The 25405-nt window shown below is 39.5% G+C and overlaps 2 protein-coding genes across 8 annotated transcripts in view; one reads left to right on the plus strand and one right to left on the minus strand.

The window, feature by feature from the left end:
* The window catches only part of LOC148653572 (uncharacterized), a 64849-nt gene that overhangs the window by 1804 nt on the left and 37640 nt on the right, over window positions 1–25405 (plus strand). For 3 of the 6 annotated variants that reach the window (XR_015941704.1, XR_015941703.1, XR_015941705.1), the window contains exon 2: window positions 24305–24650. The exons of 2 other annotated variants lie outside the window; for them this stretch is intronic. The gene's annotated coding sequence lies outside the window, so the exon portion shown is untranslated. Of the gene's footprint in view, window positions 1–24304; window positions 24651–25405 lie in introns of those variants that run through there. One more of the 6 variants, XM_088648755.1, reaches the window with a different exon arrangement.
* Window positions 11996–25405, minus strand: part of LOC148653573 (cysteine-rich protein 2-like) — a 29751-nt gene continuing 16341 nt past the window's right edge. Inside the window, exons 2-9 of one of the 2 annotated variants that reach the window (XM_088648758.1) lie at window positions 24439–24533; window positions 18715–18772; window positions 17399–17533; window positions 16812–16829; window positions 15843–15911; window positions 14127–14221; window positions 13622–13679; window positions 11996–13072 (exon numbers count right to left, since the gene is read on the minus strand). In XM_088648758.1, the coding sequence (XP_088504884.1) occupies window positions 13005–13072; window positions 13622–13679; window positions 14127–14221; window positions 15843–15911; window positions 16812–16829; window positions 17399–17533; window positions 18715–18772; window positions 24439–24533 (596 nt within the window). In that variant the 3' untranslated portion in view covers window positions 11996–13004. The remainder of the gene's footprint in view (window positions 13073–13621; window positions 13680–14126; window positions 14222–15842; window positions 15912–16811; window positions 16830–17398; window positions 17534–18714; window positions 18773–24438; window positions 24534–25405) is intronic. The other variant, XM_088648759.1, reaches the window with a different exon arrangement.

A 25405-nucleotide genomic window follows, 5' to 3' on the forward strand; every position in this document is an offset into this window, starting at 1 on the left:
AAGTATCATGTTCACTGAAAGAGCTTGTACTTCACATTGCACTTCTGGACTAAAAAGACAAGTCAAATATTTATCAATTAATTGTAGTGTATGTTTCAGTTTGAAATTTTTCAAAATTCCAGATTGTTATTTCTTCCAATATTAGTGCTCATTATTTTAAAAGCAGTTGCTGTGCCAAAAAGTCAGGGAAGTTAAAGTTATGTTACAAGCTGAAAAGGTTAGAGAAACAGTGTTCTAAGGTGATGCCTAGATTTTATTTGTAGTGATGTACAATAGCTACCAAAGAGAAAGTCCAAGACCGGAAAGCATGGCAAGAGATGGCCTATAGAATCGCCGAGAGTCGGATCCGACTGACCGGATAACATCATCATCATCACAATAGCTACATGCCACATTGTTCTGTTTTTTATTCATCAATAAGAAGCAAGTTGTGACAATAATGGCCACCACTCCTCCATGCTCTTCAGTAACTTTTCACTCTCAGTGCACCTTTCTCCCCTCCATGGCCTGTCTCAGACCCTGCCAGGAACTCCCCTTACTCACTGATACCCTCTCATAGAAGACTGAACGGACACAACCCATGTCTAATAACACTCTTTCACTCTTGCATTCACCTTTCTATTCTTGGTTTTTCTCTCATTACTCAGTTCACCAGGCAACACAAGAGAGACTAAAACAGAATTACTAGACAGCATTCATGTGCAGCCCAAATAAAGAAGACTGGTTCTCAGTCTACAAAGGTGATAATTCAATTTGAGATCTACTCTGACTCCAGGCTTAGCTCCAAGCTTTTCAGACCCTGAGCCAAGTGGCCTAATCAAGACTACATTGACGACTGGCCAAGGGATGTGAAAAGTTTGGGCATTCCTGAGAAGTAAGAGAAGTGTGTTTGCCTGTAACTGCTTTGTCATACACGACGATACCTGCTCGTAACACCCAGTCATCAAACTGTCCAATTTCAGATTCACATACCTCACCTTTGCAAAGAAAGTCCCTATTTATGAACAACTCATTACTGTCCTTTGTTAGTCTCTGAAGAGACTAAACCCCTACTTTTAAATACAAGAGGGAAATGTAGCAGCTAAGATGTTATGTCGGTTAATAAAACAGGCAGTAAAAGCAGTGGTTAGAACCACTCAGATACCTCTCCCTTTCCTGAGAACAGTGTGTGCATTATTAAAACATAATTGTATCCATGGGAAAAAAATATAATGCGTGCAACTATTATTCTGAAGAATTAGCAAAATAGCGTAAGCTTTATTACTTTTGTCATACTGAAAGAATAACATATTTGAATAATGCTGTTTCATGTTTCAGAATATGGAAAAAGACCTTGTGAAAACACATTTAATTTAAGTGACTCAGCTGTGAGTTTTATTTTGTTACCTTTGGAACCCTTAATACTGTCTTTCTTACAAAGAAAAACAAAATTGTGTCATTATGGAAAGCCGAGCATTCATTTTATTTTGGACAGCTTCTAAATCTACCTTCACAGCTTGGTTTCCAAATATCCCTAGAGACTGTTACATGTGAAGAATGAATACTTCATTTACAGTTTGCTTGTGAAAGAAAACAAACTTTGAAAAATGGAATGTCAAATCCTGTCGATGTATTGTGTTCTAACATTCATAATTTTATTGCATTGGGTGACAAATCATATTGCTTGTTACTACATCTTTCAATTTCCTTCCTAAGCATTATGTTGTCCAATTATTATCAGGGGATAACTCCGTTGGAAACGTGAGAATTGAACAGCATGCTATTTTAATGTCTGGCTGGTACCTTGACGTTATTTAGGTCCTGATGCAAGCTCTCAAGTAGGAGTCACAGGTGGGGGCTGTGGATGCAGAAGAGTGATGGGAAAAAATGAACCATCATCTGTTTGGTTAGAGCTCTTTTTTCCTCTCTGTTCATCCACCCATTTTCTAACTCCCTTACCCAGTACAGGGTCATGGCAGAACCAGAGCCTATCCTGGCAAGAACCAGGCACAAGGCAGGATATACAGTACCCTGGATGGGACACCAGTCCATCACAGGGCACATTCACATAAACACACATACTCACACCTGGGCCAGTTTTTCCAAGGCCCAGATGTCCCATTTCCAGTTAAGCTACACAGTCTACACATACTGTACTACAAAACTAGATCACCCGAAGGAAACCCATGTTAACACATGTAGAACATACAAACTCCACACAAATAGTAGCCCAGGAAATAAATGCAATGATACTAATCACTGTGCCACCATGCTGTTCCTTTTTCCTCCCTGCATATGGTCTAATGTTATTACTCTAAAGGCTTACACCTTGCCCCTGCCTTGAGGAATGGTTCACATAGCAGTGGTCTTCTTTCCTCTCCTCCTAAACTGGTGCTTAATGACAAAATGGGGTGGATGGGCTCATTGGCTTACTTTCTTATGATCTTATTTTCATTGGTTATCCACAGCGTACTGCAACTTTAAGTAGTATGTAAAGAAATTACCCATTGCTCAATGTCCAGATTGTATCTGTTTCTACACTTTACACTTGGTCTTTGTCTATTTCCAGATGCATAGACAATAATCCTTTCACCAGAACAGGCTGATTTTTCCTTGTCCAATACCATATATTCTTGAGTGACATAGCATATGCTTACTGTTTAAAATCTGACGTGTTGGAGATTTGCCTTTGCAGGCTTAGGAACATTTTCCAAGTATACACACCCATTATTTTATTCAATTTTTACCGCTCAGTAATAACCTTATTTTGGGAACAAAACTGCATCTGTTTTATCTCTTGTTTCATGCTGTATGTAGTCTGCAAAGATTATTATTTCTATTCACCATGAATTGAGGGCCTTTAAAAGCTCACATATTGTATGCAGCCTGTGAATGGCTGTTGCAATTTAGCCAGAGACCATCCAAATATGATATAATCCACTTCACATACAAAGTACTTAGCCAAATTATTATATCATCAGATCAATGACAGTTTTCTACAATGATTTATATAATCAACACAGCATTTTCAGTGCTTGATTTCACATTTGTAATTTGCATTTGTAATTGATGCCATTAATCATTCTGGCCAATCGAGTTGTTAATTTTGTAACTTAACATCTCAGCGTGAGCCAGTCATGAATCAAATGGTTTTTAAGTGTATGATAGTTCAAAGCTGTCCTTTTAGTTTTATTTCAGTCATCACATTAACTGTTGTACACAAACAGCAGATTCCAACAATTAAGATCAGAAGGAATTTGTCACCTGAATACCTGAATGTGGAAAGGATGTACTTGTCCTTGCCATAACAGGTAATATAATAGAACTTCACAGCTTGAGATCACAATTACTTTGCCAAATCGCCATGGATGTGCCAGCGAGAGTGTATTTCTACAGTAATTGCATCTATGGTACAACAACACAAAATAGGAAAGAATATTTGCTTCTTGGGAGAGATGATAAAGTAATCTTTTAAGAAAGCATTCAGACAGAAGGCCTTAATATTATTATTATATACAGTACAAACATAGGTAAAATTACAGGACTGAACCTATAGTACCTGCCTTAGGGTTTTGTCTGCTCTGAGTAATAGCTCTGCTTTCACAGGGAGGTTTATGATGTACATGTCTCAAGGACTTGATTGCTCTGCCACTGAGCTCTTTTCCAGACTGCTGTACCTTCCACTCCTTCACTAATTGACTCCCACTGCAAATCACTACTGTGGCATCGTTCTTCACAGAAAGCCCTAAATCAGGTTCTCTGAACTGAATGCCTCCTACCAAGGCCGCAATATCATTATTTCATTATGTGGTCATTATGTGTATATCCCACACTCCCTATCAAAATCAACAAAACTGCTCTTTGCTTATTGATCTAATTTTCTTGCCTCGTGAGTTTTTAACATGTTGTTGTTTCTAAAGCTTGTTTCTGTTCTTTGCATGTCAAAGCAATCTTCTTTCAGTGTTTCTTCTTTCCTCTCCAGTGATGTCTAAGAATTTCCAAATACTCCTTTTCCTTTCTTCCTTGGGTTTTTCCTTATAAAAAATTACTTCAGAGTAAAACTAATCAAAAAAGGAACAGGGTATGTGTGATTTTCAGTGTGTGCTGAATCATTGTCAATACATTTGTCATCTGGAAGTGGAAAAGTAGTATAGATTCAATACGTTCTTCTACCAGAGTAGATACGGAAGTCTCAGTTTGAGATTTGCTGTGTTCTGCAGATGAACTTAGGGATATGTATTTGTCAGAACTTTCGTTCTCTAGTCCAGACTAGGAGTACTGCAGGCTAGGAATCAGGTACAAGACAGACACCTCTACGCCACTTCTTTACAGTCCTGTACGCACTTGGAACGTCACTGTCACACTGTCAGAACTGTGTATTCAACTCAAACATTCTTTCTGTGGTGCTCAGCCAAGTGTAGAACATGTACTTTCCAAGCCACCTCACCAGTCACTTAAAATCATGTATCTGCAGTCAGGCACACTTCAAAACTAATCTTTTGGCCATAAAATTTTCTCCACCTAGCTTCAGATTTAATTCATAGCAACAAAGATGGAAAATTTGAAACAAAGGTTTATGGATGGATAAGACCAAGATAACTTTACCAAAAGTGATGGAAAGGTTAAATTGTGGAAAACAAAAGGAAATGCAGATGCTCAACATTGCTTCATATGTCAAGCATGTTACTCTTACTTATTTTTATTTATGAAGTAAGTATAGAAGGTATTGGCAAAATGAACTTTAAAGTTTATACAATCATTTGTCTGCTTATATAGCAGGAAAAGCTTCCAAAATTATTGGTTTGGAAGAAAAGAAACTGAAGAAAAAATTGAAGTTAGAACATCTCAAAAAGAGGCTGCAGCAAAAATATGTCAAATGATCACACAAAGATTTTTGTGAGCTCACAAACTTTATACAGTTATCGCCTTAAAGCGCTCTTCAACCATATACTGTCATTTACTCTCTGAAATGTACTTAAAGTGAATGTGCCCCAATCCTCGTGGACACAAATACACTTGCTTGACTGTAAAGCAAAAGTAGCAGTTTTGATTTTGCTGTCACATTGTTTTTGGAGGGTCTTGTACTGCCAGGCACCAAACTATAGACTTTTTTTTAAGGATCCTTCTGGAACCATTTGGTGGTGTGTTTAGAGTGATAAGCAGCTCAGCAATCGGGGACAGAATTTTAAATCTATTAAAAAGGTGTGACAATCTGACATCAACTTTCAGGGCAGAATTTCCACATAGAAGCATATCTGGGCGATTGGTCCTGACAAACACTGTCATTGGGAACGTACCATTGCGCACTTCCTGTACTAGGCGCAACTTCATGCAGTATGTACAGTGACTGTAATGTGACCTCACGGTAATGGTCAAGGGATGCATTTAGACTCCCTGTTTTCATGAATAACACAACAACATGTGCTTGTTTTTCTTTTGATCTCTAAAAATGCAATTTGTAGTTTAACTTAAAATTGTCTTTAACATGTGAACAATGTTTTTGATTTTCTAGGCATCTAATTTTAGTTTCAGTGCATTTTTGAAGCTTTCATGACCACAAATGTCTGAATATACTACAAAGGAAATATAAAATACATTCAGTCAAATATATATTTGGCATTATAATGGTCCTATTCTGTTAAAGAAGGTTGAAAACTACATTACTTCACAACACTCCATTGAATGTTACTTTGAAATTAATTTTGTCTGTTTCTACAACAATTTGTATAAATTTACAAAACCCTCAAGAATTGTATCAAAATTTTAACAGGATCAATAACCCTGCTTGTTCTTCCTTCCTTCAAAATGAGAAAATCTCACAATTTGGAATCCAAGACTTCTATGTTTCCTTAGAAACAGTCTCCCAAAATATAAACAAACACGGATTGTAGTGCAGACAAAAAGTGTTTTTTCAAGTGATAGTCAAACCGGCACGGGATCACAGTTGTTTTATTTCTGGAATGTACATTTGAGAATTTATCTAAGAACAATTCTTTGCAGCTGTGGAGATGCAGCAGGGTGATCTGTAATACGGATTAGTATTTTTTTCATAACATCCTTTAGATCTTTCTAAAAGAACAACTGGAATGAGTGTTCTAGGAGTTTGCAAAAAAGAAAAGAAAAGTGAATGCATTTTGTCTTCAGCTGCTGGGACGTGGTCCAGACCAAGCCCTTTTGGTAGTTGAAAACAGATCTCTTAGGATAATATAAAAGCAAATATTTCTTAGGGTTTGGAAAGATACATCTTTGCTTCAGTCATCTTTTGAGCTCCTGTTGATATTAAATCTTCTGAAAATGATGGTCTTGTAATGTTTTATCCAGTCTAAAACTACAAAATAGAAGGCCTGGGTGATTTTCAAATACGATGGACCTCACAATCTCTTTAAGCTTAATGGCTGAAGTTCTTTTACAGGATTGTTTCTTGGGTGCATTGTGTTTTTTTATGGAACAATGTTTGGCATCCTTGACCATGATCTTTATTTTATTGATTAATTGTTCTTGTGTAATTTGGCCTATTAGAGACCAGAAGTGGATGGAGTCTTTATGTAGTATTGTCAGTCTCTTATTTTTACTTTAGTATTGGCTTTTTTGCTCCTACTCCTTACTATTGAACTTTAGTTGGGGTTCTCTCTCCCACAATGGTAATAGGCTACAGCAAATTGAGCTGGCAATCAAGAATGCTTAGTTGAAACTAATTATCATGGGCTTTACTTTGAAGAAATGAACTAAGGTCATTCCTTATTCACAAAATCAGGTTTTGTTTTCTGGTGGGTGCAGAGTTTCTGCTTTGAGGGTTTATACTGTATTGTACTGAATATGTGGGTCCTTCGAGCTGTCAGGTTAGAAGGATCTTCCACAATGTCCTTTTTAATTGCATCCCCACAGTGTCTAGAAGATATAAATGTCGTTTCAACATGAACACCTAAGTCTCTTTCATAAGTAGCCTCTTCTTGCTCAGAGTTTAGAATTTTGTACTTATAGTTTATGTTTTGATCACCTGCATGCAATACCTTGAAATCTTTTAATGTAACCGTCATCTGCCAGGTGTTTGCCCAGCAGTGAATTTGAGCTAAATGTTTTGAAATTTCATTTACTAATCCTCCTAATCCGAAAACTTTACTAGTTTTAACCCTATATTCCCAAGTCTAGATTAATTATATAAATTAAGAGCACTACTACAGTACAGATCTAGTACAGTACTGATTGTCTTAGTACAGATCTCTGTGTATTCATCCATCACCCTGATATGTAAAATGTTTTCTGTTTTATAACTAATTCTCTCTCCAAACACTTATGTTTTTCCTCGAATGAATACTGCCTGCACGTTGACAGTTGAGAATTTTACTTTATGATAAGCCTTTGGAATACCTAAATATACCATATCAAATGCTCTATGTGTATCCTTGCAGTGACTTCTTATTTAACTGTAACATTCGTGTTAGTGGTAGCTAACGCTGTTTCTAAACATTGTATAAACAGAATATATTAAAAACATATCAATAGAAGGACATAAATGCGATAGTAACTAACTTCTATTGTATATTAATTGCATGTTAGTAACAAAGCACTAATCATGGCCACAGCCTAACCAACACCCCTAATACTTGCCCTTGGGGCTATTTGCTGTAGGTTGTTCCATCTATAATGCTTTTATAAATGTACTGTCAGCTGGTTCTTTATCCATTTATAAAGTGTAATTCTCTTGAACAAAAGGGTGGATGTTATATCCATCACTCAGCCCTGATATACCTTGGTTGGCAAAAGAAGGGCCCATAAAATATGCCAGCAGCCATATCATCTTGCAACTCACAACTGGCAACCCACTGAAGCTAAGCAGGTGTGAGCCTGGTCAGTACCTGGATAGGAGACCTCCTGGGAAAAACTAAGGTTGCTGCTGGAAGAGGTGTTTGTGAGGCCAGCAGGGGGCGCTCATTAGGATTAGGGGTCCTAATGCCCCAGTATAGTGACAGGGACACTATACTGTTAAAACGCACCATCCTTTGAATGGACATAAAACTGAGGTCCTGACTCTCTGTGGTCTGTGGTCTTGAAAAGATTAGGGGCTTTACCCCGGCGTCCTGGCCAAATTTCCCATTGGCCCTTACCAATCATGGCCTCCTAATAATCCTCACCTATGAACTGGCTTCAATACTCTGCTCTCCTCCCCACTGATAGGTGATGTGTGGTGAGCGTTCTGGCGCACTATGGCTGCCATCGCATCATCCAGGTGGATGCTGCACATTGGTGCTGGTGGAGGGGAGTCCCTATTACCTGTAAAGCACTTTGAGTGGAGTGTCCAGAAAATGAATTTATATAAGTATAAGCCATAATAATAATAATAATAATAATAATAATAATAATAATAATAATAATAATAATTAATATTATTATTATAAAAGCCAGAGAGAATGAACACACGGGGATGTGAAACACAAGAGCAGGAATAAGACCATTGATGCAGGCTATCCTCAGACTTGGCAGTGATGTTGCCAATGGTTTCAGATCGAGGAAAAGAAAAGCATGAAGAACGTAATCTTGATTCTGTTTAAAAAATATTATACAATCATAAGTTTTTATTTTTAAACCCCATCATTTTGCTTCAATGCTTGCTTCCTTCCTGTGTGCTACATCATTAGTGTAGAAGATAGATTTATGTCAATGTGTTGCAGTGGCAGCGGTGTGCAGATCTCAGTAAGATGCCACATTCCACTGTCAATCCATATCGAAGCACTGTGGTTTTCCTACTGCTCTCTCATTCTGGCTCAAGTCCCGCTGCTCTCCCGTGGTTAAAATGGAAAATGTACACAAGGCGTTGGCAAAGACATTCATCAAGACCTTGGATCGTTTTCTCAAGGGTGAGGCTTAATAGTGTGCGCCAGGTTTGGGTTGCATATGATCCAGAAAAAAAACCTGAAAGCTCAAGGTCTGTGGGCTGTTGTTTTATGAAATGGAAAATTAAAAAAGTGTGCAGTTCCACGTGTATTAGACATGCATTCAAATTCACATTGCAGGACAAGAATAGCTATGTTCATTCCTAACTTAGGAAACTGCTGTGCTAACCCTGGGCATTATGACAGGGTTAGTAACTTATGCAAATAAACAGACTTGTAAGAAGACAGTAGGTGCAAACAAGAGGGTGGATGTTGTCTGGACTGCATTCCCCAGAAGGTCATGAGCTACATCCTGATATCTTATTCAGTTGAATACGATTGGTCAGTTAGTGCGTTAATGAACCTGGAAGTGGAGGATTCCATGAGCTGTGTATCTATTGTCTGCTAAACATCATTAACAGTAGCATGGGGGTCTCCAACCTTGGCTCTAGAGCATTTTGTAAACCCTGGTATATTGATGGGCAATTAGTATTTTCCTTGTATCCATTTAAGTAGTTCAATGATGTTATCACACTGTGAACATTGCATGGTGTGTTGTATGATGTGTTCATTTTTAGATGGGATGGAGTAGGGTATATAAAAGATAACAAAACCGCAGGAGTTTGGAAGTCTCTCTGATATTTGTGTATCAGCTTATCGAAACACAAGGCCTCACTAACAGCTGCACTTCCATCTTCTACAGTAGTCTGATATTTCAGATCTCAGAAGCTAAGTGAGCTGGGCCAGGTCAGTAGTGGGATGGAACACCACTAGGGAAAATCAGGTTGCTGTTGTAACTTGGTGGACCAGTAGGGATTGCTTTATCCACTGGAGCAAAATGTCCAAACCAGGACCCCAGTACAGTGACCGGGGACACTATGCTGTAGAGGATGCTGTCCTCTGGATGAAATGTTAAACTGAAGTCCTGAGTATGAGTATGAGTAGTGTCCTGGGTTTGCACAATCTGGCCTTGCTTAAGTTCCCTTTTGAGTCAGTCGGTCAAATAAATTCTTACTCCTCCTAATCTGCTTTGTAGTAGCAGATAGTAGTCGAGTGTAGTAGAATACTGCATGTCATGCAGATCCTCTGGGATGAACAGTGCTGTATAAACACAAGGAATTATCATTATACTGTTTTTTAAACCTAGCCAAAACATTTGGCAGACAATGTTGAGACATACTTGGTGGTATTTGTCTGAACTAAGTGACAGTGAATTGAAAAATGAACATCCCAGTGCACTAATTTCCTGTACAGTTATAATATAAAAAAGACTGTAAAGAGGTTAATGTATACTCTTATCTCTGTTTCATGTAGTTAACCTTCACATCACTTTGCTCCGATGCCACCTTGTTTCAGCTCAGGTGATGTCCATGGTCTGATCACAGCAGCTCAAATGCCAGGCGTTATTGTTGGCAGTCACAGTCTTCTTGCCTTCATCCTAGTTAATCTAGCAAAGCGGTGTTTTGCTTGGCAGCTCTCATGGAATATTCTCCCCTAGCTTGGAAAAAGCGAGGTCTGGGAAGCACAAGAAAGAGTTTCCTCTGTTATGCTATCATGGTCTCAAGGGTCTGGTTTCCAGATCAACCAGAGTTGCACCAGAGTTTAGAGCTGAGTGGGGGCTATGGCAGCTGTGAAAGCCCTGTCCGTTGTGGTAATTGAATGGTACTGCAGCACATATCTCACAGCATGTACAGTATGGAGCAGAGGCCTATATAGAAAAGATGGTCTCCTTGCTATACACTTGATAGCCTCCTGCTGAAGAGCTCTGTGCTTGAGAGGCGTATACCCCCAAGATTTTTTGTTTTTTATTGTATCCCACAAGTCTGTCCAAAATGCAGCCATCCCTTCAAATCACTAGCTTGTTCTGTATATAAAGTTTATGTAAGGTATAATCAACTCAAGAGTGTTGAGTCAGCAATGCACATTTGATTATATTTTACCCATTCAGCCCTTTCTGATTTGTTCATTCTTGGGAAAAAAGCACTTGTTTAACATTTCATATTTAACCCTGGAACCAAAACATTTTCTTTGAGTCTCTACTCTTTTCTATTGCCTGGGCAATTACAATTTAATTTGTGATGAAAAGCGAAAACTAGTGAATTGCAGGAAATAGCTTTGTAAATGGGCCTCCGCTTGTGAAAGGAATGTTTTTCTTGCAGGCTGTGGTACGGCCCTGGAGGTCAAGAGTTTTCTGAGACATGTAGCTTAGCCGGTTTTGAACTGACACGTTAACAGCTGTTGAAACCGTGCACTTGTTCTGTCAGGTGCATGGTAGCACAAACATTAGCAAAAGTAACGCTACCCTGAATATTTCACACAGTATGAGACCTTGAACTAGGGAGCGAAATGATAAATACTTCAGAAGTCTACCATTTGCATAGGCATTGCACTGCTAATATTTTAGTTCATACATAGCAAGTTCTTATTTTTGAGTAGGCCTTCGTGGCCTGAATGGTGAAATGTCCTATAGTACTTCTGAAGTTATTTTATTTGCTGTGCACACAACAGAGTAACCAGTAACTCTGCAAGTCAAAGTCAGTCAGTAGAACATAATGCAGATGTGCACATGGAGATGTAGGTCTTATTTGACAGCAGTTTAAATGGCATTGGAGATGGCTTTCCCTTGTTAACAGGGCTTTTAGCTGACATGCTAATCAAAAGAAGCGAATTGAATTGTTGGCTCGTTAGTATGTAAGTTGCTTTGTATCCGATGTCAGCTAGGCCATTTGAAATAAGATGGGCAGACAGAGACTGGTTGTTCGGCTATAGACAGCTATTGACCTCTGAAAAACAGATTTGTGTCAGTTATTTTCTTATCCACTCTTACTCTTGTAGCATACAGGGTGTTGAGTCTTGTTGAGTTCTATCATTTACTGAGTAAAGACATTTGTTTCCTCGACTAAGTACTGCAAGATAAAGCATTATGCATAAAAATGACTAAGAGTGAGGATGCCCATCACTCATTGTAAGATGATATTTGTTGAATTGAGCTGTGCGTGACAAAATGCAACATGACCTTCGGAAAGTTAGCATAAATGGAAAGTTAACAGTGGGGAAAAAAGAAACATTTTCTTATTTTTGACTCTCCAAAAATGTTTCAATCGCTCTTTTGAGCAATAAAAGGTGCTGTAATAAAAACAAACCCAAAAGGTGTAGAAACTTTAATTGGGATTAAAAAGACAAAAGCAGACATTAACCGGGCAAACAAAATTAAGCCCAGAATTCTTCAAGCCACACTTTACATTACTTATAACTATAAAGCACAAATACAATTTTTTAGAGTCTCTACCCTGTCAGCTAAATGTTCTTAGGCCCATTTTAATAGGTACACATTTTAATTTAAGAAATACAAGAATGGCTGTGAATTAAAGTCCAGGTAAAAACAATCATGTTCACCCAAGCAAAACGTATGTCAATACCTTTTTCTAGCAACAAGCCGTAAAATACTCTTGTAAACCCAGCTCTCCAGTTTCACCCCAAACCAGAACAGGTAGTCTGCACCTAAAGCTACTGTCAGCTGTTTTCAGCATCTAGGGAGCACTGTGCTCGCCTGGGGAAGAAAAAAAAAACATGCCAGCCTTAAATTCAAAGCTGCATTCTTCATGAAAAGAATAGTCGTATTGTCGGTCTGGTACTCTTGAAAAGTCAGACTATATGCAGGAAACCAGCCAGCACAGCACACCAAAATGAGATAAATCTGAATTTAGACCTGTCAAGATAATCTGGATTCCAGCTTTGCAGTCAAATGCATTTACAAATTGCCCTGCCAATGTTTTCGGATAGACCTTTTTCATGCTATGCTCATTTTCTTTTCTTTTCTCTTCTTTTCTTTCTGTCTTTTTGAACTTTGACAAATGAGTTCATTTGTTCCGAGGCAGCCTAGGCCTGAAAAACTCATGCAGTAAGCTGTCATTCGCGTACTGTTATTATTTAATAAGCCAGTGTGGTAATACACTGGAAGGTGAGGGGGCCAAAGTACACAGAACTATCCTGGTAGACCTTCGTATGAAGTCATTAAATATTTATTTCTTAGTACTGCTTCCTACTGCTGGAAAGGCTTTCCAGAAACAGCAGTAAATTAACATGCACTGAGCGCAGACAGACCACAGGGGGGAGCTGGAGAGCTGTGTGCTGGACTGTGAGACGCTGAGGCTGTTAAGGCTGAGCTTCTGTGCTGGGCTCCTTGTCGTAGATATAACTCCCGACACCACCCGTGTTCACCCCTGTAAAAGACAAGCGGGGCCCCTCAGATCACAGCTCAGACAGTAAAGCAGGGTAGTTTTCAACTCAAGTACTGTAATTCACTCTGTCCCGAACAAGTGCCTAAATACAACTCATTGCTCCGAATTAAAGGTTGTGTTTCCAGGCTGTGTATTAACAGTGCATTCAGAGAAATGGTCTTTGTCACAGATGTACTACACAGATCATAAATTCATTTTAGATAGTCATACAACCAGATGGAAAATTGGTGTTTTAAACATCTCATTATTGGTTACACGTGATACAGCTGCTTAAATCCTGTTAACCAAACATCTTGAACTGTTCTGAAAACAGTTGCGCGCACTCCAGAGCTCCTGTCCAATGTGGATGTAGCTTAAACCTGGAACTAGCTCCACCTAGTGGACTGTATACCACTGCATTTAATCGAGGCCTGCAGCCCATCTACAACTAATACGTTTTCATAATCTCCGCTCATACAACCTCCTACAACCTTTACTGCCATATCCTGCCCTTCCATGGTTTGTCTGGTGCATTTGTAATAAGTACTGTACCTTTAGGCCCAAACAGGACTGCATAGCAGGGCTTGTGGCAGTAAGGTTGTCCGTCATGCTGTGAAAGAGAATGAATAAATGTCAAATCAACAGTACAAAGGATATGGGCTAAACCTTGCCAAAGCAATTCCATTTCTGAGCATTTGTGTGGCAGAAGAGTGTGGACTAGTACCACTGGTACCTTGATGGTCTTCAGTGGTATAATCAGGCCATTCAGAATGGCTAATCAGAAGAGCCTTTAACTTTCAGGCACATACAGTACACTGAAGAGGTGGCTGCAGATGACCCGTTTTTGTACAGTACTGTAGGTCAAAGAGATGGAGTTACTAGAGAGGGTCAGGTTGATCGTGAAGCTGCAGACGATGAGAGAAGATAAGCAGAGGGAGCTGGCTTATGAATTGGAGAATGTGAAATTCCTCCATGACTCTCCCCTGCTGAGAATGGGTTTCCACAACTGTCTTAGTGGGAAAACAATACCGAGGGCCTCAGCCCCCTCCGCACACACCTCCGCGTGGCTGCCTGGAGCCAGGGTCTTGCTGCAGCGCTCGCAGCGGAGACACGGGCGATGCCAGTCCTTCCCCAGGGACGTCACCTTCTCCGCTGGAAGAGAGACACCCACACATCAGCCGGCACTGTGCTCCGCTCCCTCCTCTCCCTCACAAGCTGTCCGCTTGTGCAAAATGCCCCGGACTATAAACAGAGGCACTGTCTTTCGCACGGTGCCCTGCTTACATACAGTACTCTTTTATTTCAGGGAATCAAACTGGTTTCTCGACCCACAAAGACAAAAGCTAGGGTTCGCATACACCTCAGCTAAGAAGCACAGCCCAGTCTAGGTGGGATATTGTAACAGCACCTGATGTCTCATTTGTTTCCATTGTATTTTATAGGAAATGGGCAAGTGCAAGATTTAATATAACTTTCAATACAGATTGAAATGTTGCCCCTTCCACCTTCTCAGGCTATTTTTTTCAATTGCTGCTTAAGATATGATAATTTCCCACATTACTTCTATTTCTAAGGTAAGACATTGATATAGTCTATATAAAGTATATATATATCCCCAATTTATGTATTCAATTTTCTGTTCATAGTTTTTATCTTGTGTTGCTATGTTAAGTGGTTGAAGATCCAAGAAGGTATCACCATAATGTTATAATGAATTACTTGTTGCAATGTTACATTTGTTGCTATATTACCCAGCAACTCACAACTGCCAGCTCACTGAAGCTAATCAGGAGTGAGCCTGGACAGTGCCTGTCTGGGAGACCTCCTGGGAAAACTAAGTTTGCTGCTGAAAGTGGTGTTAATGAGGCCAGCAGGGGGCCCTTTGTGGGCATTAAAAACCCAAGGGCATTTTACCAACCATGACCTCCTAATATCCCCATCTCTGAACTGGCTCCATCACTCTGTTCTCTTCCCCACTGATAGCTGGTGTGTGGTGAGAGTACTGGTGCACTATGGCTGCCGTCACATCATCCAGGTGCGGGGTGCAGATTGGTGGTGGTGGAGGAGAGTCCCCATTACCTGTATAGCGCTTTGAGTGGAGTGTCCAGAAAAGTGCCATCTTATTTTTATTATTGTAAGACTAGACTTCAGTTCGTTTAGGATGCATTTCACAACAAACCCAGAAGAGGGCAGTAAAAGCTATACAGTAGATGCATCCTTGTGATGTTGCTACCAGAAAGTCGTCTACTGACAGCTTCCTGAGTCTGTAATTTGTTTTATTTAATTAGCTTAATGGCATTTAAAAGAGCGGCTTGAAACAAAACAACTCTGAAAAGACATTTCACCTCAAGTATCTATTCCAAGGGGGGGGAAACAAACAACTTTGCATATGCACTATGACTAGTGTGTAAAAGCCTGGTAAAAGTTCAGACAGATATGCACTTAAACTACTGGAAAATCATGAGAGCTCTGGGCCCTCAAGGGATCGCTTTTTCTGCATCCACTATGTCTCTAGGAAAATAACCACAGTTAGCCTCTACTATTGCACAGTGACGCAGTTTCTGATTTAGGTCACCAGAAGAAAATCAATTACCCAGTTTAAAAGCCACCAATGTAAACTATATAAGAGCCCTAATGATGCAATGCTTTCAGGTTTCTCCCCAGTCAGCTGTGATACTGATCAAATAGAAATTTCAGTAGGTTTAAACTGGAACAGATACCCACAATGAGTAATACAGAGTAATTGGCTGACTTTCAGGCTAACAAAACTTACCAAAATACACCTTCTTGTTGCACCTGGGACACATGTTGGGCTCCCCAGAGAAAGTGGTGATGCTTGCCGCTTTAAAAAAAAAAGGTAAGTGTTTATTTCTCATTTGGAAAGCTTGCACAAGAGAATGGTGTCAATAGGTTTGAGCAGAAATGGTGTATTTCAATAATGTTTTTATCATTATCATCAATAATAATTTTTATTTTGTATTATGTAACACACTAAAAAATCACAATTGTGTATTTTAGTAGCCTTTATTAACACCAAAAGTATATCCCAATATTAAACATTACTAGTTATTTCAGATGCCACTTATTCTTGTCACCTTCTCCTGCTATAAAATGGAGGTGTTATAATTTTACGATATTAAATGTTACATATCTCAAAGTTGTATGTCTTCAACTGTGTATTTATTGAAAACCTGACACTGAAGACTGATGAAGGATGCTTTTTTTAGAAAAAAAGGATATTTCACTAATTCATATAGTACGTAAAACTCTGTTTTAATGAGAATACCATTTGTGTTGTGACAGTAGAAACCCACAATGATACGATTCTGAGTTATTGAGGTTAGTATGTGAAACTACTGTATAAGAAAATCTGATTTTTACACCTTGTATCATTAAGTTTTCTAATTCTTTATTCTTATAATAGCTTATCATCTGCTGCCTATTTTCTGCGTGTGGCAGTTTAAAAGTCAAAAGATCTGAAAGACAAGGTGAACTACAATAGGACAATGAAAACTCAGCACTAGGAATGCTCTGTTTGCTCTTCAAGAGTGCAGTACTGTGGTCTGTAGCAAGCTGTTAGTGTGGTGTACAGCTCTATTAACACTGACATTTTGTAGTTGTGTCAGTTGTGTCATTAGGAATTCAAAGCATTTTTCCAAGGTGTCCTGTGTGTTAATAAGTGCTTCAACCTCGATAATACAACATATTGGTATTATGAAATAGAAAAAAATGCACATCTTACAGTCTTTCACTTCTTCACCTGTTAAAATAGAAATAAGGCAGTTTGATTTAGTCCGTGGGAAAAGTTCTGCTACGCCCTGGTGTTGCAAGGAAGATGGAGAAATGAATTCACAGTTCAGGCCAAACGCCACAGCAGCAGAGCTGTCAGGAGACAGCACAGGGCTTTTATTATAAGATAACTAACAACAATCTGTGGGCCAGAACACAGGAATGTCATTGAACGGCAGTTGGCCGGACCGTATCAGACAGGAAAATGGGATTTTCTATCTATAGGGACAGGAGGGTTTCCAATACTCTGAAGGCCAGTAAAAAGCATGCAGTAAGCTTCCTTAGGAAAAATGAGAAAAAGCAGGATGAAATCCTGGCTAAACACTTAGGTTCTTATCAAACTGCTGAGGCTCCTTATCACAGCTTTGAACTATAGATTTAAGTGACAGAAACTCTTGAGACTTTTAGATCTCTGTTTAATTTCATGTGGGTGTCAGATACTTCTTTCCTGCACACAAAACCATTCTATACTCTCTCTTGTCCTGCGAAGTAGCACGGAAGGGTAAACTGTGACCTTTAACCCCAGTGTACTGATGTTACCTTTCACAGGGCCTCTGGGAGGTGCAGACGCCTTCTTCTCCTCAGTTTTGGGGGTGCTTTCCTCCGGAGCGCTTGCTGGAGGTGGGTTTGATGGGGCATCGTAGATGTACGACCCAGCACCCCCAATATTGACACCTAAAACAAAAAGATTAGCTCAATGTGCTTTAGGATTGCTACAGTAAATGGGTTTAATTAGCGCTAAGAACAGGAAAAGTTCTCTTGGTTTTTCTAACAATTTATATGTAGACCTTCTAAAATAAAGAAGTTCAAAGTCTTTCTCCCAATGGTATTTGCATCCACATAATATACACCACATACTGTAGCATCTACCACATTTTATATAATTCCTTTTTAGTATATATTGTGACAGAGTAAAACAGGAACAATAATAGTAAAATGTGCTTGCTGGGATCCACAGTGATTCAACCAGTAAAAGTGCTCTCTCATGACCCAGATGGAGCTATTTGGCCCAGAAATCATATGTTCAACACTGCTTACCTGTGTTGGGGACTCCTTGAGTGGACAGGGTGGGCAGATGAGTGTCAAGTTCCTCATAGCAAGATAGAGACTCATGCAGCGATGTCAGAGAGAGCTGTACTGCTCCTCCAATGAGCACTAGCTCTCCTGCAGGACACCGCTGAGCTTGCAGCCTGGCCACAACTCCTTATTCTCCCCTCACGGATACCACAGCTCTTACTAGAGTTCTTCAACTATCAGTGCTTCCAGATTGGGGTAACATCAAATAAGAAAAATTGAAATTGGAGATTCCAATATTTTTACATGAAAGATGCTGCTTGCCTACTGGCCCCTCCATGAAGCCAAAGCAATTACGCACTTTATTTGTGCTTTGTCATTTGCAAGAAGACAATTTAAAATAATTATGAAGCACAGACCTACCGTACATGTAATATTTTTCACACCTTAACACTCTAAACTTCTGTTTGGATTCCAAATATGTGGGATCAATTTATTCCCAGTGCAACCAGTATTAGAGAAACTGAAGAACAACAGGCCAATGGCTCTTCTTATGTGTGGTTTCAGCTGTGGGATCAAGAATTTTGCAACTTTGCTGTTTGAGCTCTAGCAATATTTGCTTCTAGATGCTAAACCAGCTAGTGACAATAGTCTTCATGTGTACTGAGCATTTAGCCCTGCTCCTTCACTAAAAAAATAGGTACAAGGCATACAAGATCTCCTTTCTTGCAGGACACATTTTACTTCTTAAATTGTCAAAGTCTACAAGAAGCTGGGATGAGGTGGAGAGACACATTGTCTTCCATGCTCTTAAACTGCAGTAGTAAATGATGGACACCTACCTTTCGGCCCATAAAGAGCAGCATAACAGGGTTTGTGGCAGTAGGGCTTCCCATCATGCTAGAGAAAAGGAAAACCACACTGTGATGAGTCAGTCACAGGAAGAGAAACATGGCTGTTCATCACTTTACAGCTCGACTGTCAGAGGAGACAGAATCCTCTCTCACTCTAGAGAAGCATCTCTGGACTCCTGTAGTCTACCATATTTGAAATACTCTAGTGCTTGCGGAAATGAACGCTATCAACAAAGAATTTTATTTTTTAGAAAAGAGGGACATACTTTTCCTTTTTAGACAAGCCGAACTAAGCTCCTTGAAGGCGCTTGCTGTGTTCTACACTACTGATCTGCAAACCTAAGCTCTAGCCGAGACAGTTTAAGAAACAAGAGATTATTACCCTATTATTGAGCACAATAATATTTATTTCAGCGAGAAACAAAGTGCAGAAACCAAGAAAATATGGTGTTGATTGTTTAACAGACCACATAGCACACAAATCCAAGATAAAGATAACACTGTATGTATTGCTTATACAATCGTGTCTGGACGAAAGCCGCTTATATTATCACGATTCACAATTTACTTCACTGAGAGAGAATGGTAAAATCACAAGAATAATGATTTCAAGCAGGACAGGGACTGGGAGGAGACAGAAAGATTTCCCTCCCTTCTCCTGTAATGGAGTGTAAGGTAGGATTTGTTACCTCTTAGTTGTAAAAATGAGGCACAGCTGATCTGAGAAATTTGCACTCAGAGACACTGAGTTACGCTACCATGTGAGAGAAAGGAGCTGTTGGGGAGGCTCTTTGGGGAATTAGTCACTCCCCTGAGCTTATAAGAATATATATGAGGATAAGGGTTTTAGTATGTTTTGGGGCTCTGTCCTGGGAAGAGGGAGCTCTAGGGAAGAGCTTTCATTAGAAAGATTATAGATCTATGGCTCTCAGTGCACTAAGGATACTTGAGAAAATATACATGCGTTTCAATGTAATCTGACCCATAATGCACCAGAAGTTGAAAAAGGGCACAACTAAGGTCACTCAGACAGGCCTGGGGTAGCAATTAACTGCTCATTTTTTCCTGCTTTACTCAATCTCCAGATATAACAGGCACAATTTCAGCAGTACCTTAAATGTGATTCTTTTACTCCTACTATGGAACAACTGGCCGGAACTTCTATTTTCCACTTTAATCCTGAAAACCTTGTTTCTTGCCAAAATGTATCTACCACAACTAAATGAACACTGAACCCATTGTTGTCTATAATGGTACTGCCAAGACACTGGCACTTAATAGTAAAACGAATGTGCAGCTGCAATTGTGCATTGATAGGTAGTGTATAATTTAGGTCTTATTATAACTCTGATGGGTAGGCTGGTCCGGTTTGTTTAAAGGATATTTGGATTACTCATTTTATTTTCATATCCTCTTATATGTGCTCTTTATTTTCGTATATACTATATTGTTATTTAGCATTTTCTAAATACATATTCTAGTAGAGATTTCCCCTCACAAGCTAGCAGGAAAAGCACAAAAATAAACAGCAATATTTAAAATACAGGCCCTAACCAAATTATAATACTCTTTCAGTACACCAAGTCAAAACAGACCCAAAACATGGCGGGAGCTCTAGTTTTACATATTGAAAGTACAGGTTTAATAACAGATGTTAAAAGAACCTGTCTCATTCTGATGAGGATCTTATTTCAACCAGGGAATGAATATACAAAGCTAGCTAACAACATACACGCTAGCTCCGGTTCAAGAACAATTGTAGCAGGATCTGACACAAATAATTAATGTTTTTGCAAAACATTAATCCTGAATTTTGCCAGATGTCTGTACGGTGGAACCCCTTTGTGCCAGTTCTTCTTATATCAGTCGATAAGGATTTCCATCCAGGTAAGGTGTCCCCTTGGGGAGCAGTTGCCATCTGCCTCCACCATCCACCAGAATTTCTTTAGCGTTAGCTTTATCCTCATGGCTTGGTCCACATGTTATCCTCCACCACAGCTCCCACAGCTCTGGAGCAGAAATGGAGCCAGTCCAGGGAGGCACCTGGCTGATTTTGGGCAGATCAGCAGGAAAGGATGCAGTGTATGTCTGCATATTCAGAGAAAAGGCAGCCTCTTAACGTATCTAAATATGAACTCTGTCAAATTACCCCATTTTGATTTCAGGCCACTGGAGTAAAGGTACTTCTTTGCTGTGGATTTCCTCTGATTCAATTCCCATCAAAGAGCTTTTAAAATAATAGGTATTTTGTTGCTTTAACTGTGGTTAATAAATATTTACATTCCCATAATTCCTTGTGACTACTTGCTCTTAAAAGAATAAACCTCAAAGGATCCCATAGTAAGATGCACAGTTTTTGTATTGGTATTTATCTTTCTTTGATAAGTCTGCAATGAGCTGCACAGAAACCATAGAAACGTTCAATTTAAAAGTGCCTATTTAACAGAATATTATTCACAAAATTGTATTTTCTGCTGTGCTGTAACATGAAACGTAATGTTAAGAGAAAGAAAAACAATAGCTACAAGAACTACATCATCTTGTAACCTAATCACCTAACCTTTGTTTTGGTACAGCCTGGTATTTGCAGAAAGTTGTTATTTTTCAATCTTAAAGACTAAATTTAAGACTTGTGAGCTACTGTATGTGTGACACCTCTAAATTGCTCTGGGGTCTTCAATTTGTTTCTACCTGGGGTTCTGCATGGAGTCTGAATGGTTAGCTTTGTTTTTTTTCTGGGTGCTTCAGTTTCTTTCCAAAGTCCAGAAACTAGCATTGCATCCAGGATGTGTCCTGCCTAGTGCCCATTGACTCCTAGTGCCTACTGGGGTCCAAAGGCTTCATTCTTTTGAAGACCTGTGAGTTAATGTTTCACTTCCATAAAAATTCAAATTACAACTGCCCATCTCTGCTCTTCTTTTCATTTCCTAATCAACAGGAATCCTAAGATGGGATTTATGTGCATTGCCTTGGCTTCCTTGCTGAGTGCTTGTCTTCTGTTTTTAAAGCTTCAGTAATGAACACAAGCAAGGTTACAAACAAGAGAAGTTCATTTGGTCCACCTAGCTCATCTGCTAGTACAGTAGCTACTTGAAATTGTGAACATCCATCCCTTCTAACCACTTTATCTAATATACTGTAGGGTGAATGGGGGAGCTGGAGCCTAAACTGACAAGCAACAGGTGCAAAGCAGGATACACAGACAAATTTCAAAGTAAAGTCTTTCTCAAGGAAAAGATTAAGCTTTCACAGAATCGAATAAAATCATGGTAATGAGTGCGGCATTCTTGAACTAAAACAGGATGCAGTACCAGGACACTGTATTTTGTGCCAAACTTTCACTTTAACACAACTGCAAAGGAAAAAGAGGGGTAAATTGCTTAATGGTAAGAGAAAAAGGAAGAATAATTTGAGCTGTTTTAAAAGGAAGACAGGCCATGGCAGTGGTGACATTAACTAAAACACAAAACAGGCCGTATGACCAAATCCTCAACTCTTATAAACCTGTCAGTATGGCTCTGAAGACAAAGTGAAAGGGGCATTGCAGATGGCCTCTTTGAGAAAGATTAGAATATTAAAAAATACGTTCTGATGAGAGAAACATCACAAGATATTCCTCATGACACTTAACTTATAACCGTCATGCATTGTGTCACTATTATAAAGCACTCCAAGGGACAAAGAGAGCCCCGAATAGGGGCAAGGCTCTCTAGAATGTCAGAATCTGGACTTTAAAGACTGGGAATTGTGTGGGCTGGGACATGGGAATTCCGGGATTACTCGTAAAACTTGTTTAACCTGAGATATCTGTTTCCACATGGGTCAGTGAGCAGTGAGACCCTAAGGATACGTGTGCACAGAGTCTGCCTCTGTCTGATAAAGCAATTAGATCACAGCAATACAAGGTACTATATAGCCCATTATTCACTTTGTGGAACAGTTGAGATCTTACATACAGTATATAAAAATATTACTGGCATTAATAACAGGCAGCAGTGCTATTCATCCCAAAGGATCCCATTCGTAGTAATTATCAACAAGAACTCAGTATCCTATTTTCTTTTTCAACTCGTCTCCAGATAAAGATGAACCTAAAGTTTAAACTCCTACTAAATCAGTAATGACAGACAGTAGTAAAAAACGCAGGAGACCAGTATCTTTGATTAACTGTCACAGTTGAGAGAACAGTATTATTGCTTTAAAATGCTTTAGTCTATATATTCCCAAGTATTGATCACCTGTTTTAATAAGTTTATTTTCACTGTCCCTTTTAATTCAGTGTAGTACCTGTTTAGCACAAAGCCTGACAGATGTGACTTATTTCATTTTGTGTTGCTTGGCAACAAGAGTATATGTTTTATCTTACATTGTTTTAAATAGTTTGGGAGGACATGTTCTAAAAAAAGTAGTTGCCTTGTCTGAAATGGAAGTACAATGATAAAGAGCTGTGAAGAGCACTCTCATACGACCTTTACTGCAGGACGTTGTCAGATTGGAAGAAAAAAAACATAGTGGCAAGGCATTTAAGGGGCCTTTTACAGTATATGTTTGACCAAGGTCGGTCTTTAACAAGCCATTTTACCATTTTTCTTCACAAATGGTTAAAAGCAGGATTAAAGTGAAAATGTTTTCATATGAAATGCTTGTTTTTGGGTATCTTAAGGAACTAGATTGTTGTTTTCTGCTCAGGTATTTAACATCCGGAGAATTAGTATTGCTTCATTCAGACCACAAAATTCAAAATATGCTCACTGTATGAGCTGAGAGAATTTTAAACAAATTTTGTTTCATCAAGGAAGATTGTTCAGCAGACCAGATTCTTTTCCACCTTTACAAAAGCAGTTTCAATCAGTGCTTCACACTGATCAAAGACCCCTCATTTACAGTTCTTCACAATGTGTCATGGAAACTTGTTCCATGAATTGGTGTTTTTTCTGTTGTCAGCTACACTTCTATGGTCAAGACGAACATATGTGTTGACAGTGTTACCACTAAGCAAGTTTTTTGGGGGTGTAATACAGTATTGATACAAAATCAAAATCTAACAACTTGTGCTCTAGCACTGATCTTGAGATGAACGAACAGCAGAAGTCAACTGATAAGACTCGACTGTTAAGACTGAGATACTGTGTCCTCAGTTTGTTTGCATGCACCCACAAGCTGCTGTATGAGACTTGCATTGTGGGATTTCTGTCTGTATTCTAAAGGTTATTAAATTCTGTACATGAGCACGGAAAAACACACTTGTTGTGTTGAATATTTTCAGAAAAATGTATGTGATATTTGAGCTGTGTAAGACATACCACCATCCAATGGTGATTTGTGTTACCATTAAAGAGTAGTCTTGAATATATATCAGTTCTGAAATACATGCTCAAGAAGCAGCTCTAAAACTGACACTTATGGTAACTGAGTTAGATGTTTTAAAAATATATAACTGCTTCTGATCATCAATGTGCACACCAGATAGGGAGAGACAACTTTATGTCTCTGTTCTCCACAGACCCCTTTTCATTACAGATTAAACCTCTTTTCAAACTTTCACGAAACAGTGCCGTAACTTCTTGTGTCCCTACAGCATCACAGATGAAGACAGCTGACAGCCCCTTGAGCTCTTATGGTTGATCTCTGCCAAGACGAACGGTCCAGACAGCAGCTAAGAGTACCTTTTCCCTGGTTGGCGAAGGAGGTTGTGTGCCTGGCAGGACTCACCTCAGCGTGCCCCCCAGCCGTCAGAGTCTTGTTGCAGCGCTCACACTTCAGGCAGAACTTGTGCCAGTCCTTCCCGAGAGACGTCACCTTCTCGGCTGTGGAAAGAGAGGGGGAAAATATTCAGGAAACACCCTCATAATAATGCCTTTTCTTCACACACTTCCAGATCCTGTCCACTGCTCCATCACCATCACATGGTGGGGACTCATCATGTAAGTCTGAGCTGGGTGCTAGATGCTTTTATATCACTATCTATCCTTACCACTTCATCCAATAAAAGGTTGCAGGGTATCTCAGCAAGCAACAGGTGCAAGGCAGGATACATCCTGGAGGGGACACCAGTTCATCACAGCACGCACACCAGGGACACCAGTTCATCACAGCACACACACCAGAAGCCAGTTAACCTTTCAGGATGTCTTTGAGCAGTAGGAGGAAACCAAAGCTCCAACCCATGCAAATACGAGGGGAACATGCAAACTCCACACATCTGGCACCCCAGGAACTGAACCCAGGGCCTCAGCACTGAGAGGCAGCAACGCTAACCACTGCACCACTGTGGAGCCCACACTATCAGTAAACTAAACACGTTTAAAGCATTACGAAGTGATGAAATTATTGACCGCATCACCAGCGTGGAAGGCTTTTTGTGGAAAAGAATGTAATCGATTCGCCCATACAGTCTTGTCATACAGGACAATACAAGATGAGAGGATATGAGCAATGATGTGGTTAAAAAAACAACAGAAGCTGTAATTTAGATTGATATTGTATTTTTCACACTGAATGAGGAATGATGGGCGATGCTGAAGTGACTCAACGCTGGAGTGACTCAGAAAAAAACAGAATGGAGCTATTTTTGCAAATTCTCTGTGATACAACAGATAACAGCCTCAGAGCTAAGGGTTAAAAACGCAAAATGTTGGAGCTCATTTCAGATGACCTGGAATGCATCGATAACATCCTG

This window comes from Lepisosteus platostomus, chromosome 10 (genome assembly GCF_059453375.1).
Source record: "Lepisosteus platostomus isolate fLepPlt1 chromosome 10, fLepPlt1.hap1, whole genome shotgun sequence".
In the NCBI taxonomy this organism is placed as follows: domain Eukaryota; kingdom Metazoa; phylum Chordata; class Actinopteri; order Semionotiformes; family Lepisosteidae; genus Lepisosteus; species Lepisosteus platostomus.